The sequence below is a fragment of the Euprymna scolopes genome, chromosome 12 (genome assembly GCF_053919585.1).
Source record: "Euprymna scolopes isolate OS-2025 chromosome 12, ASM5391958v1, whole genome shotgun sequence".
NCBI lineage: Eukaryota > Metazoa > Mollusca > Cephalopoda > Sepiida > Sepiolidae > Euprymna > Euprymna scolopes.
Window position 1 is genome coordinate 800,001 of NC_136493.1, and position 15,320 is coordinate 815,320.

The 15,320-nt window shown below is 32.9% G+C and overlaps 1 protein-coding gene across 1 annotated transcript in view; it reads right to left on the reverse strand.

Moving 5' to 3' along the window:
- Nucleotides 1-15,320, reverse strand: part of LOC145291142 (integrin alpha-6-like) — a 337,376-nt gene that overhangs the window by 65,252 nt on the left and 256,804 nt on the right. The window contains exons 3-7 of the mRNA XM_080136659.1: nucleotides 14,917-14,990; nucleotides 12,068-12,238; nucleotides 9,298-9,343; nucleotides 6,924-7,019; nucleotides 5,311-5,524 (exon numbers count right to left, since the gene is read on the reverse strand). Coding sequence (XP_079992785.1) covers nucleotides 5,311-5,524; nucleotides 6,924-7,019; nucleotides 9,298-9,343; nucleotides 12,068-12,238; nucleotides 14,917-14,990 — 601 coding nt within the window. The remainder of the gene's footprint in view (nucleotides 1-5,310; nucleotides 5,525-6,923; nucleotides 7,020-9,297; nucleotides 9,344-12,067; nucleotides 12,239-14,916; nucleotides 14,991-15,320) is intronic.

Here is a 15,320-nt window from a genome sequence, read left to right on the forward strand (position 1 = left end):
ACTAGAAAAGACAACACGATTCCATTTCTGTTTAATGAAAACGGGTTTTAATTTTTTGTTGCAGACCATCTACTAGTTTGTCAGTTGTGTCCAAATCCCAAGATTGATAGGAGCCTTCTATCATGTCTAAAAGTTACACACTGTTCAACGAGATGGGAGATGCACAACTGTACAACTCATGCTCTCTACCGATCCAAGTTATGACAACAGGACCATTGCCAACATCCTCAAAATGTATTGCTGGATTGCCACATGCCCAAAGTGATGAAAACAAAGTTTCCGGTCACGGTTATGGTCTTTGGTGTGGTTTCAAGTGAGAGCCACATCATGCCACCTCACATCTCCGAAGTCAGTTTGAAAGTTAACACTAAAGTGTACCTGAATGTACTGAAGAGTGTGGGGATCTCCTGATGCAATCAGATGGTTGCTGGCAGACAATGGGTGTGGAAGCAAGACTCGGAACTGGCCCACAAGTCCAAAGAAAACCAGGCTTGGTTTCAGAAGGAGTGCTACGACTTTGTACCTATCTCTCACTGCCCCCCTTCCTAACTCGACCTGAACCGTTGTTTGTTTGGTCATACGTCAAGAACATCACCAACATGACCTCCCACAACACCAAAGCCAGCCTGATCACCACCATCCACAAAGTATTTGCCAGACTCCCACCAGCGCTTATGGAAAAGTCATGCTCCCAGCTCTGAACATCTACCAAGGTGGTGATTGAGACTGAAAGCGGCTATATTGAATAGATGTCAACTCTACTACATAATCAAGTTATCTGAATTGATTTTTTTCAATAAAAGTTTTAAAATAAATCTGTAGTGTTGTTTTCTTTAGGGCGACAATTTTATAGTTTCATCCTGTGTATCAAACCTGATTTTAAAAAAAAAATTATATCAAGCCTAATTTTTTTAAAAATCATATCAAGCCTAATTTTTTTTTTAATTATATCAAGCCTAATTTTTTTTTAAAATTATATCAAGCCTAAATTTTTCAAAATTATATCACGCCTAAATTTTTAAAAATTATTTTAAGTCTAAATTTTTTTTAATTATATCAAGCCTAACTTTTTAATTATACCAGTTCATAATTGGCTTGAATATTCAACTCTTTGCAGAAAATTCATGCCCTTGTGCCAGATGTGGCTGGTCTGAATGTCGATTGCATCACAAGTTGGATACTTTCTGGAGTGGTAGAATTATTCAACTATTTTCCAGCAATATTAACAATAGATTCAAGATATATCTTCCACTTCAGATCTATCATGAAAGTCAGTCCAAGGAGCTCTGTCTGGTGACAAAGCTGCTTCGCATATAAAAGAACTTTGCTTTATTTTTACACAAATTAGTGATGGGACAATTCCAATTCTTTTCCCAATTCTTTTTTAAATTCATGATTCCGATACAATAACAAATTCTGATAAATCATCCAAACACTAATACAGATACAATCAATCAAGAAAAACATTTTTTTTTTTTTTAAAGATTTTTATGGGTATATAATTTTATAAAACATTTGAATACTGAGTACAGTGCCATTATTATTAATTGCTGAGTTTTTTTGTTTGTTTTTTTTACAAAGGAATCATCACTTGTCAAGACCCAGAGGCCACTCGAGGATAAGGGTTAAAGAGTGTACAGTGGTCAAAAGAACAATATCATAGTAATTAGCAAACGACCAAGTTCTCTCCAATTCTCTCTCCTCTGATCTTGAGCATGTAGTACAATGGGGAAAGGAGTGGCTGGTTACTTTTAATGCATCTAAAACCAAGCTTCTCTCTTTACATCATCAACATTCTGATCCCCATCTGGCATCAATTGAAATGAATGGCTCTCGTCCTCAGGAGGCCTCAAGTTTTGACAAGCTTCTGGGCTTGACCATTACTCCTGATCTTAAATGGAACACGTACATCAAATCTGTTGCCAAGGCCGCTGGAAAAATGGTGGGATCTTTCTATCGATCCAGTAGATATCTCACTGCTGATGCAATTCTCTATCTATATAAGAGCCAGGTACGTCCAAGGATGGAATACTGTTGCCACATCTGGGCAGGAGCTGCTAGAAAGGACTTGTCCTGCCTTGATAGAGTTCAAAAAAGACTTCGTAGCCTCGTAGGAGATGTCCTTTTCTCTTCCTTGCAACCTCTATCTCACAGAAGAGATGTTGCGAGTTTGTCTCTGATGTATCGTTATTTTCATGGAAAGTGTTCTACTGAACTTCAATCTATGGTCCCTCCTCGCAAAACTTTCACAAGAAACACTCGTCTAGCTGTAAACACTATCAATAATTCCCCCCACTCTTTATCTGTGCCTAAACCTAAACGTAGATTCCATGAACAAAGCTTTTTTATTAGAACTGCACGCCTGTGGAATTGTCTTCCGTTTTCCTGCTTTCCGGCTGACTACAATATGGTTGTCTTCAAGTCTAACGTAAATAAGTTCTTGATGAGCCGTTCCATATAAGTTATCAAATTTAACAAATTTTCATTACTAATGATTATTATATTGTTCAATTTCTACTGTACACTCTTTAACCCTTATCCTTGAGTGGCCTCTTGGCCTTGATAATGTGTTGATACCTATGAAAAAAAAAAAGAAAGAAAAAGTCCAATGTGAACAAGTTCTAATTGAATTGTCCCCCTAAGTAATCCAAGTTACAAAATTCCCACTGTTTACTATGCTAAAATCACAATGACTAATGTATACCTATTAACCCTTATCCTCGAGTGGCCTCTGGGCCTTGACAAGTGGTGACACCCATGTAAAAAAAAAAAAAAAAAAAATTGTTTGAAGTGTAAATTTGGTAAATTGGATTATTTAAGGGGAACGGCTCATCAAGAACTTGTTTACATTGGACTTGAAGACGACCATATTGTAGCTGGAAAGTAGGTAAATCGAAGAGAGTTCCACAAGTGTGCAGATCTTAGAAAGAAGCTTTGTTCATGGAATCTACGTTTAGGTTTAGGCATAGATAAAGAGTGGGGGAAATTATTGATAGTATTTACAGCCAAACGAGTGTTTCTTGTGAATGTTTAGTGAGCAGGGACCATAGATTAAAGCTCAGACGAGCACTTGCCATGAAAATAATCATAAAACAGAGACAGGCTCGCAACGTCTCTTCTGTGAGAAAGGGAAGAGAAAAGGGCATCCTCCACTAGGCTACGAAGTCTATTCTGAACTCTATCAAGGCAGGATAAAGTCTTCCTAGCAGCTCCTGCCAACATGTGACAGCAATACTCCATCCTTGGACATACCTGGCTCTTATATAAGTAGAGAATTGCATCAGCAGGTAGATATCTACTGGATCGATAGAAGGATCCCATCATTTTTCCAGCGACCTTGGCAACGGATTTAGTTTCAACGTATATTATTAAAGAAAATGTTTGATAGCAAAAGGAAACTAAAATACACTTCTAAAATATTTTTTCTCCTTAGTTCTAATTCAATGTTTAAAAATATAAATTAGACAAAAGGAGGATAAATAAGGGGTAGAACAAAAAAAACAACTATTAAGTCATCTTTTGGTGGACACTTTTCAAAATGAACATTGGCAACTGGGAGTAGGGGCAACACCGTTTAAAAACATGGTCAAAAGACTATAAATTACTAGTAAGGGTAGAAAAGGAAAAAAAATTTTGTATGGAGGAAAGGAGAAGCTGGAAACAAGCTCATCGAACACCCATAAGTTCCAAAATTTGACTATGTTCCTTCTGCTTACACAGAGACAGTTAACGCAAATTAATAGATACCATCTCAAAAATTTTTTAATGAATTTTCCAGCGTGTTTCATCTGTATACTTTCCAATGCAGATCTGACACTGAAATAAATGTTGACCGATGACTGACTTATGAGCCTGCACATGCCTGGATGTTGGCCATTTTTTTTTTCTGATATGCCTATGCATTAAAAGGGGGAACATGTTGGGAAATTCTAATCTCCAAGTGCTGAATGGTATTCCCCACATAGTTTGCTTCGCACTAACTGTTAAAAAATAAAATACAGCTAGGTAAACAACACTCTTTCAATTTATACATGTCATTTTAAAAAAATGCTTGCATAGATGTTTTTTCCATTGATGCAAAGTATTTTCCCGATTATCATATCAGGCTTTTACTGTTAAAAACTATTCGACTAATGTATCTTGTATATTTATTTACATATCGCAATGATATTGTCTAATTCAAAAATATTCTCTTTTTATAAAACAGTTTTGGTGCTTGTCCAGAATTCCCCCATATAAAAAAACAAAAATTAAAATATGATGTATACAACCATGACAGATAGAAAATATTGTCTTTCAAAAGTCATGTAAATTGATCAAGTAGTTTTATTTTAAGGGAGATTTATAGGCATTATAATAACAATCTCACAGTTTGAATTATCTTCCTTGTTTGTTGAGACATTTTTAAAAATGGAGTTATGAGATTTTCTTATTTAAAAATAAAATTACTTGATCAATTTATTCATGGATACGTACACCATACAGATTTTTCTTCATTTTTATTTTTTTTAATATAAGCGGAATTTTGGACAAGCACTACAGTTTCTGCTTTTTAATTTAACTCCAGTCATCTTGTTTGTTTTAAACATGGTTAGGTTTGTTTTCAGTGACTTCATTTTATTATTTTATTATTATTTCATTATCTTTTATAATTATTTTATTATTTCATTTACTATTATTATTATTATTATCATTATTTCATTTTCTATTATTATTATTATTATCATTATTTCATTTTCTATTATTATTATTACTATTATTTCATTATCTTTTATTATTTTATTATTCCTTTTTAACCATAATGCCAATGCACAGAAACACAAAATGAAGGTTCAAAACAGAACATGATTTTTTTTAAGAAAAGAAAACGTTTCGTTTTGAACCTTCCATAATTGCAATAAATGAACAAAGAAAAAAATACAGAAAAATCTTTATGATGTATGTACTCATCACAGAAGAAAGATATCATATTCCAAAAATCACCTACATTGATCAAGTAGATCTTTTGTAACTAAGAAAATCCAAATTTACAATTTTTAGCAATTAATTATTTTGAATACCAATAAAATCTATGTAGTCGAAATGAGTTGTCGCCCTTGAATTTTAACATATTTTAAAATAACATGGCAACTCCTGGCATTCATTTCACTCATGAAAATATTTGTCGTTTTAAAAAATACTTGATCAATTTATATGACTTTTGGAATATGTCATCTTTGTTTCATGTTAGTATTTTTGTTTGTTTAATAAAGTCGAATTCTAAATAAGCACCAAGAATTTTATTAAAAAGGAAAAATTTAAGAAACTTACTTATCACCATTAAGATCAATCGCTGCTACACTGTAACCAAATGATGATCCAAACTGATCCCCAGAGAATAATCTGTCGGGATCAAACTCAAGGTAAGTCTCACTCTGTTTCCTATGAGAAATGAGAAGGACCTGGCCAGTCTCGTTGGACCGTGGTGCACCAGTCGCATAATAATGGCCAGATTTGTCAAAATGACCCGAACAAATTGAATAACCTGCAAACAAAGACGGACAATGAATCAAAATCGATATTAAAACTAAACAGAAATCAAATCTGAACTATAAATCACATAAAATCACTGAACACTTGTACAGAGTAGAATGATAAAATTGTCTCCCTAAAGAAAACAACACTACAACTTTATTTTAAAACTTTTATTCAAAAAATCAATTCAGGTAACTTGGTTATGTAGTAGAGCTGACATCTATTCAATGTAGCCACCTTCAGCCTCAATCATCGCCTCGATACAGGTCTGGAACTGAGAGCATGCCTTTTTCACAAGTGCCGGTGGGAGCTCGGCGAATACTCTGTGGATGGTGGCAATCAGGCTGGCTTTGGTGTTGTGGGAGGTCATGTTGGTGATGTTCTTGACATATGACCAAACAAAGTAGTCAAGTGGGTTCAGGTGGGAGGGAGCAGTGAGAGAAGAGTACAAAATCGTAGCACTTTTTCTGAAGTCAAGCATGAAGTCCTGCTGCCACACACAAGGTCTGCCCACAACCACCTGATTATACCAGGGGATCACCACACTCTTCAGCACATCCAGGTACACTTTGGTATTGACTTTCAAGCTAACTTCAAAGCTGTGAGGTAGCATGATGTGGCTCTCACTTGAAACCACATCAAAGACCATAACTGTGGCTAGAAATAATATGTTCATCATCTTGGGCACATCCCTGTTATTTGTGGCAATCCAGCATTTTGAGGGTGTTGGAAATGGTTCTGTTTTTGAGGGTGCTGGCAATGGTCCTGTTTTTGAGAGTGCTGGCAATGGTCCTGTTTTTGAGGGTGCTGGCAATGGTCCTATTATCATAACTTGAATCAGTAGAGAGCATGAGTTGTACAGCGGCGCATCTTTGGTCTCACTTGTTGCACATTGTGTCACTTTCAGACATGATAGAAGGCTCTTATCACTCTTGGGATTTGTACACAACAGGCCAATTAGTAAATGGTCTGCAACAAAGAATTAAAGGTGGTTTTCATCACATGGAAATGGAATCCTGTCGTCTTTTCTAGGGTGACGATTTTATCATTCTACCCTGTAAATATCAGATCATTATGAAAGGCAGTTAATAGAAGTGTTCTTCATCGTTACATAGTGAACAAAATAAGTTTTACATTTGTTCAGTTTTTTATTAAAAATTACTTTTCAAAAACGACTGACGTTCAGAATATGAAAACTTAACATCTATATTTAACATGATTTCCATAAGGTTTTTTTTTCAAAAGTTGTTGATAGTCACAACTGAACAAAGAAGCACTTGGAGAAAGTTGTAAATTACATCAGATGAAATGTTGTGAAAATAACAGCCAAGATGAGAATAGTAATCGGAAAAATCCAAATTATCAATCCTCAGCTCAAGAATTATCACATGTAACATTAAATCACTTACCAACATAAGAGTTTCCACGGATTAATTTTCCAATTTTTGATTCTTTGACACTTGTATCAAAGGCATTAAAAGATTCCAGTTTGGAAAAAATGGTTCCTGTAAAAACAAGCAAGAAAAATTTGGAACTGATATACATAAATTCCATACATGCATATATATATATATATATATATATAAGAACAAGTAGTCAATAAAACATGTTAAAAAACACTTTGAAAAAGAGTTAAAAACATTTAATTTTAAAAAGGAAGCACAGTAGATAATCCTTAATCTACGGAGTTTCGAAGAAATACTTTCCTTCTCATCAGACGGTAGGATCTTATAAGCTCTATTTCCTATTTGGTTTTATCAAGCTTTTACATCTGGTTGAGATTACTTTATAAATATTAACTCTTCAATATTTATAATATACTTTAGTTTTGCCATTTTAGATTATTTTGGTAAACTGAAGTGTGATTCTTATTTCATTATATATATATATATATATATATATATATATATATTTGTTTACCAGTAGTGAAAAAACCGGACTAGAGTGCTCAATGTGTAGCCAGAGCAGTATATAGGAAATTTATTACTGTGAGTCCAGAATGAGTTTACATATTGTTTCAGCTAGAGGAAGATCCTCAAAAAGAGGAAATATCCAACTAGCATCGTCAGAATTCATAGAATAGTCCATCTATGAATATTGACGATGCTAGTTGGATATTTCCTCTTTTTGAGGATCTTCGTCTAGCTGAAACAATATGTAAACTCATTCTGGACTCACAGTAATAAATTTCTTATATATATATATATATATATATATATATATATATATATATATATATGAAATGCCATCTGTGACTCACACACAGTTAAATAGAGAAAGTTGCAAGAACCTCATGCGTTGAAATCGAAAGGAGAGTCCATGATATATATATATATATATCAAATGGGTTTAAAGAATATGAGTGGATTCATTATATAGGGGCTTATCAGGATATATGAAGCTCAACATAGGATGGAGCAAAACATAAACTGAAATTTAAGACAATAAAAATATATTTGTCAGTTCGATAAGGAAAAACATTAAATAAATAGAAAAAGATGTTATAAACGTTTTTTGTTCCTTGGCATTTCCAAGCCTAATTATTTTTGCAAGCAGAAATTAAGCTTCAGAATGCCGAGGTATAAAGAGTGTCTTCTCTTTCTATTTGATGTTTTCCTTATTGAACTGAAAAATATATTCATAGATACCTATATTGATTTTATTGTCTTAAATTTCATTATATATATATATTTTTTGGAACTTGGTATATTTAGGCAGCATTTTTTTATTGAAGCAAACATTATTATTACTACAACGGAGATACTTTGCTTTATGATTCTTTTGTTTATTTTTTGGATTTTCTGTTTTGGATCTTGTTTATATCAAAATCAAAACCATTAATGAAAGTTCCATAGTTATCATGAGCGCTTTCGATTCAGCTGCAAATCTTATTCAGGTGGAATTCGTGGAGCTGATGAGGTGAAAGTGGATAGGAGCAAAAAATGGAAAGTAGAAAAGGGAAAAGTAAATAAATTGTATCAAGTGATAGGACATTAAAAGTATATAAAAAGTCGATTAAAAATTTGAGTTTTAAAATCTACAAGTCCATGGCATGTGATAGGATTAAAATAGTTATTTATAATTTTATTAGATCATATGTAAAATTACAGTTTAATCAAAACAAAAAAATTGTAATATTTGGATTCATTGAGCTACTGTTCTCATTTTGAGTGTTATTTGCACAACATTTCCGTCGATGTAATCTTAGATCTTAGGTGTATTTTGTTGAAACTGGGAATCTTTTTGTCAAAATATTTAGAAATTATACACAGTCATGATTGACAAAATGAGAGCATGCTACTCCTCTGGATTTCCATTCGAAATTCCAAACAGATTTCCGAGTTCGACAGAAACATTCCATAGTTCAACAAGATACACCTGAGGAAGATTGGAGGTTACATCAACCAAAACGTTGTGCAAATCGCACTCAAGATGAGAACAGGCATCTGATGAATCCAAATGATATAAATAATCAATCCTCATCTCAAAAATTCAAAACTAAATAAATATATATATATATATATATATATATATATATATATATATATATATATATTTATTTATATATATATATATGGTAATCTCCAAAAATACCGTTAGGGCTTACAACATGGCCGCCAGAAGAGTCATGTGATCCGGTTGATCCAAAACATGAATCGTGCAAATGGAATATATATATATATATATATATATATATATATATATATATAACACTGATATTTATTTTTAATATGTTAGCAGAAAACGCAATTTAAATATTAAGACAATTTTGTAATGCCTTACCTCTCCAATTTCTCGCACCTGGGGCTCCAACTGCATAGGTGTAACCCTGTAAATAAAGATTCCAATTAAGATTAGAAATCAAGGTATCTTTTAGAGTTTGATGATAATAAACTTAGTTGTGTTGTTTATGGCAAATCCACCCATTTGGAGCCATTTAATTTTGAAACATCTTTTAGAAACAATTGTGTATGTGATGAATTGAATACAACAGATATCCATGAGCAAAACTCTTGCAGCACAACTCCCTACTGAGGATACTCCTATAGGTATAGCTCCTGATTCACAGTAACCCCTCAATGGTAATGTGCTTTGTTTGGAATGAATAAAAAAAATATCTAAGACGAGAACACTTTACATCCAGTGTTGATTATTCTTGTTTTCGTACGGATTTAAAAATTGAACCAAAGATGTTAGCATCTTCCTGCAGTTTATGACAAGCAACTAAAAAAGCCAACGCAAACACTGCCAGTCAATAAATTCAAATTGCTGAAAGAAAAAAAAAAAAAAAACTTTGAACACAAGAAGATGAGACTTTTTTTTTTTTACGTTCACTCCTAACAAGGCGTATCGCCACTTGGATGTAAAGGGTTACTATTTGGGACCATGCCTAGGAAAGATTAGGAGAGATGTTGGTTTACATTACATTTAAACTTCTGCATATCAGTACAGGTAGCAGGAAGGGAATTCCAAAGTCTAGCGTTTCAAGGGAAGAAACTATTAGAATAGAAAGCTTTCTGGTATTTAAGAACCTTAACAGTGAAGGGGTGTTATTTTGTTGTTAAGCAGCTTTGTCGGGGATATGTACGTCGAGGGGGCACAAGTGCAACAAGTTCATCAGATTCAGTTCAGTTCAGCACATTCCATTAGAATACTTGTAAAACAGGCACAGATGTAACATTGCAGCAATATAACGGGGGTTGCAGTTTAGTGGAAAGTGGAAACTATTAAATTAAAGACATTTTGTGGACCATATTCAAAAGGGAGAGATTAGTGGTAGATGAATCAGCCCAGATGTAGCAACAGTACTCCATGTATGGGCGAAGACTTATCATAAATTTAATCATATATTTATTTTCAAGTTCCAATTAAAAAATCTTTGCAATAAATGTTTCAAAGAAATGTTTTTTTTTAAGATGAAAGCGTGGAAACAACTATGAAAGGAAATGAAGAACATTATCTTTTTTCATGAAAAAGAACCAAGTTTTTTTTTTAGTTATTTTTGCAAGAAAAATTTTAATAAAATAATTTTTTTTGTAACAAAAACAATCTTTTTTCATGAAAAAGAACCAAGTTTTTTTTTTTAGTTATTTTTGCAAGAAAAATTTTAATAAAGTAATTTTTTTGTAACAAAAACAATCTTTTTTCATGAAAAAGATCCAAGTTTTTTTTTTAGTTATTTTTGCAAGAAAAATTTTAATAAAGTAATTTTTTTGTAACAAAAACAATCTTTTTTCATGAAAAAGAACCAAGTTTTTTTTTTAGTTATTTTTGCAAGAAAAATTTTAATAAAGTAATTTTTTTGTAACAAAAACAATCTTTTTTCATGAAAAAGATCCAAGTTTTTTTTTTAGTTATTTTTGCAAGAAAAATTTTAATAAAGTAATTTTTTTGTAACAAAAACAATCTTTTTTCATGAAAAAGAACCAAGTTTTTTTTTTTAGTTATTTTTGCAAGAAAAATTTTAATAAAGTAATTTTTTTGTAACAAAAACAATTTTTTTTCATGGAAAAAACAATGATTGAAAACAATTTTGTTTTTCAAGAATAGCATCAGATAAACGATTTTTTGGCACTTCTATATTTACATAATGGAAAATATTGAATTTCAAGTAAAACAAATGGTACCTGCGTAATTGTTATCTTGCAATTAATAACATATCCAAAAATTACAGAAATCGATAAAGTAGAAAATTAATTATTCGTAAAAAACAGTTCCAATAAGAGTAAAAATACTCTGATAAGCTTACACACTGAAGCGGACATCTTGGATCACATGAAAGAGGCAAAGGGGAAGTAGCTTAGTTGAAACACCATCACTTTGTTTTAATCTCCTCAAGTCCATGTTAAAAAGTTTAGAAATTACTTTTCCAAAATTGGCATTAGATTTCCAACAAATTGGAAAGTGAATTATCTCCCTTGTTAACTCTTGAATTCGAATCTGAAGATTTTGAAACCAAAACGCTAAATTTTAAAAACATCTTTTTTCATGATTTATTTTCTACCTTATCAATTTCCATAATAATTGGATATGTTACCATTTGCGGCATGACAATTACGTAGGTACCATTTGTTTTATTTGAAATTCAGTATTTTTTTGTTATTTGAATATAGAAGTGCCAATTTTTTTTTTTTTTCTTGTAAACAAAACTATTTTCTACTAACAGTCGATTGCTGATTGGTTAATCGCATCGGCTTTTTCCAGTTGTTTTTTTCTGGTCGTTTATGGTAAGCTACTGGAAGATGCCAACGCGACCTTGGATAAGTTCTGGATTGGTACCCTTGTTTGTATAGTAGATAAATAAAATAAATTTTTGTCTTTATTGGGATATACCCTGATAGGGATTTTTATCCTCGGACCCCCCAAATTCCAATCCCTGTAGATTTTGCAGTAGAAGTTTGGTTCTGCGTAGTTCTAAGAGGTCCAGCCTCTCAGGCCTTGCCTTCTCTCTTTGAGAAGGGTTTAGTTTATTGCTAATCGCCTGAGGCACCATCACCGGGAAATTCCAACTGGGCTGCCCAGGCACTTTTTGTCTTTATTGGGATATACTTACATCCTTTTGATGCCGATCAAATATGGCACTGATGCCAGCCTGGTTGGCTCCATACAGTGTGTGGTCACCTCTCCGATTGGCCACGAACGCATCCGTATATTCTAAGGCATTGTCCAGTATATAACAGATTCCATTGAAATGAGTGTTTTCCCAATAACGATGGGCACACACCTGAAACAAAATAAGCAGAGAATAGATCAAACAATTCTGAAGAACACGTGCCATAATAGTATTTATATAAAAAAGACTGAGACTAGCAACACCAGAAACAAAAATAAACAAAAAATTAAAAAAAAAAAAAAAAACAAATCAAAAGAAAAAAAACCATTAACAAGTAAATTACAAGTCAATGTCGGTTTCCAAACATTTTTTAAACTTTGAAAACACATTACAAAAATACAAAAGATTAACAACTTTGATGCATTCATAGTTATGAATATTACATTTTTATCATTTTTTTTTTCACTATTGTTACTGATATGTTCTGTGAAAGGATATATTTGCTTGAAGTAGCTGAGTGGGCCTTGCTATCTCTAATAATAATTTGGTGAGTCACTTTACTGAATGAGTGTTCATAGCCAACGCTGGTATATCTAATGTATAAGGTTTGTGATGTACATTTTGATGTCGTGCAGTGAACAGAGGCATTAAGTCCCTATGGTTCTAAGCATTGTTTGAAGATAACGATTTCAATCCTACCCAAAAGCAAGCCAAAAATATCGTCGCAAGGCAACAACTATGGAAGGCAGTAATTACTGGGGATACAGTTATAAGACTCAGCATTCCTATCCTGGTGCAGTTAATGATCTGAAGAAGGCCAAAGGATGAGCTGGTCAGAACGGGAGTAAACAACAACTATAAATATAGGGATAATAGTTTGCGAAAACATCCATACACAAATTATAAAACCTCATCTCAAACGATTCCAAAAAATAAAACATTAAATAATATATAATAGTGCATGTTGAAAAGAAATAAATAAAGTGATAGATAGTAAAAATGCGAAAGATAAAATGTTAATTATTTATTTTTAAAAATATTACAGATTTCAGAGATGCACCATTGTCTTATTGACACGGGTAAGACTTTACCATTTAGAGAAGGTCCTTACAACTCATTTCAAATCATCAGTAGCGTAAGGAAAGAAGACAAATAAATCTTACACGGGCCAGAGGATTAGTTGACAAAAAACATGGTGAGACAACAACAATTATGGAAGGGAGCAACTACTGGGGATACAGTTAGAAGACTCCGCATTCCTATCCTCTTGCGGTTAACCACATGACAAAGGCCAGAGGATGAGTTGGTCGAAATGTGGTGAAAAAATAGCAACAACCATGAAGATATGGATAACAAACTGCAAAAAAATGAATACACAAATTATGAAGCATCATCTCAAAGCACTACTTAAAAATAATATATAATGGTAAAATTTAGTTGTAAAGCTACACTCTTCTGGAGGTTGAAGGTTCAATCCTCAGTGCGAGCAACAGTTAAAATACAATTGTGAATTACTTAGGATTTCTACCCAATTATGGCAGAACAAGAGTACGCTAACTCAGTAGATAAAATAAAGGGTTCTGTTCAAAATTCCATGCAGATTATCGAGTTCAACAAGATAGACCTAAAGAAGAGGAGTGGCTACTAGTGTTGGGACGATTAATCAGAATCAGAAAAATCAGAATATTTGAGGGTATTGGAATCAGTATCGGAAAAATTCATACCGATTTTCCGATGCCAAAACGATTTTTTTGTCTTTTATTTGATTTTGTTTAAAGTAAAATCTTCCATTGCTGATAATAATGATAAAATAATATTTATTGATTTTAAAATATCAGTAAAGCTAAAATCGATAGATCTTTCCCCACATATTTTTATGTTTAGGAAAATATCTGCACATTTAACATGTGTGTTTCTACGATAATCAGAAAGAAATAACAACTTTATAATTAAACATTTAGAGCTTTAAAAGAATCAGAATCAGTAATTGTATTGGAATCTTTAATTTAGTACGGAATCGGTAATTGTATCAGAATCAGGAAAAATATTGGAATCATCCCATCACTAGTAGTTACATCGATTGAACGTGAAAATAAGATCCAAGATGAAAACAGTAGTTCAAATGAAAATAAAAAAAAAAAATTTAAAAAAAACTTATACTCCTTCCTTATGGGTAATAGAACAGCATTACTGTCAAAGGAAAAGTAAGACGCCTCCTTCTCTCTGCTCATCTGTGGGAGATCCTTGAGTATGGTCAAGAACCCACTTATCCTTCCAATCAGGGTAACGTGAAGTCATGGAAAGCAGATGACTGATGGAGAAGCCAACAGAAATAATTCTGTTCATGATTTCGTATTTCGTTGTGCTGAGCAGAAGATACTTCTGAGTACAATGGTCAGGACAATCACCTAGTATGGGCATTGCTCGCACAGAAAAAAACTGCAACCTACTGTCTGTAGAACTGCAAAGAAAGCTATGACAATACATCAAACTCTTTATTTGAGAAACAACGTGAATAGAGTTCTGAATCAGAACACCTCACTCGGTAAGGATTAGCATGATCGGCAGGTAGCACCTGATCAGCATCAAACTACTCTATGACAACCAGCAAAGAATAACGGGAAAGATTGTGACTAGAAGAAGCAAGGATGACAGCAAGAAACATACGTTGACAGTTTGAACACCTGGGAAACATCAAAAATGATGAGCAACAATGAATTCACGAATGCCTCAAGGGAGAGAGAAAGCTGGAGAGCAAAAGCCGTCAATGTCTGTACCAGGCAGGAGAACCACTGGAATTAAATACCCTGTCCTTACCATCCCGTCTCACCCCAAAAAATAATACTTACAATAATATGAGAATTTTGATCTTTGACTTCACTTTGAAGTGCGACACCAAGCCATTGGTTTTTGCTGGGATTAACTACAAAAAAAAAATATATATATATATATATATATATATATTTACTTCATTTGAAATCATTAAATTTTCATTTTTGTTAGTTTCAAATATTAAACAGGTTTATTTTACAAAATAGAAAGAAGAATGGGATGTAAATAAAAAGGAAAAAATAGATATTTATAATACTTACATTAAGAACACACCTCACAAACTCAACATTACATTGGGTTTTATGTCTCTAAGTGACAATGGTCAGATGTGATTTAGTTTTTACTAGCTGGACGCCCGACACCCAATAGTAGAATACCTTTTTTTTCTTCTTTCTTTTCTATATAGGCATCACCACTTATC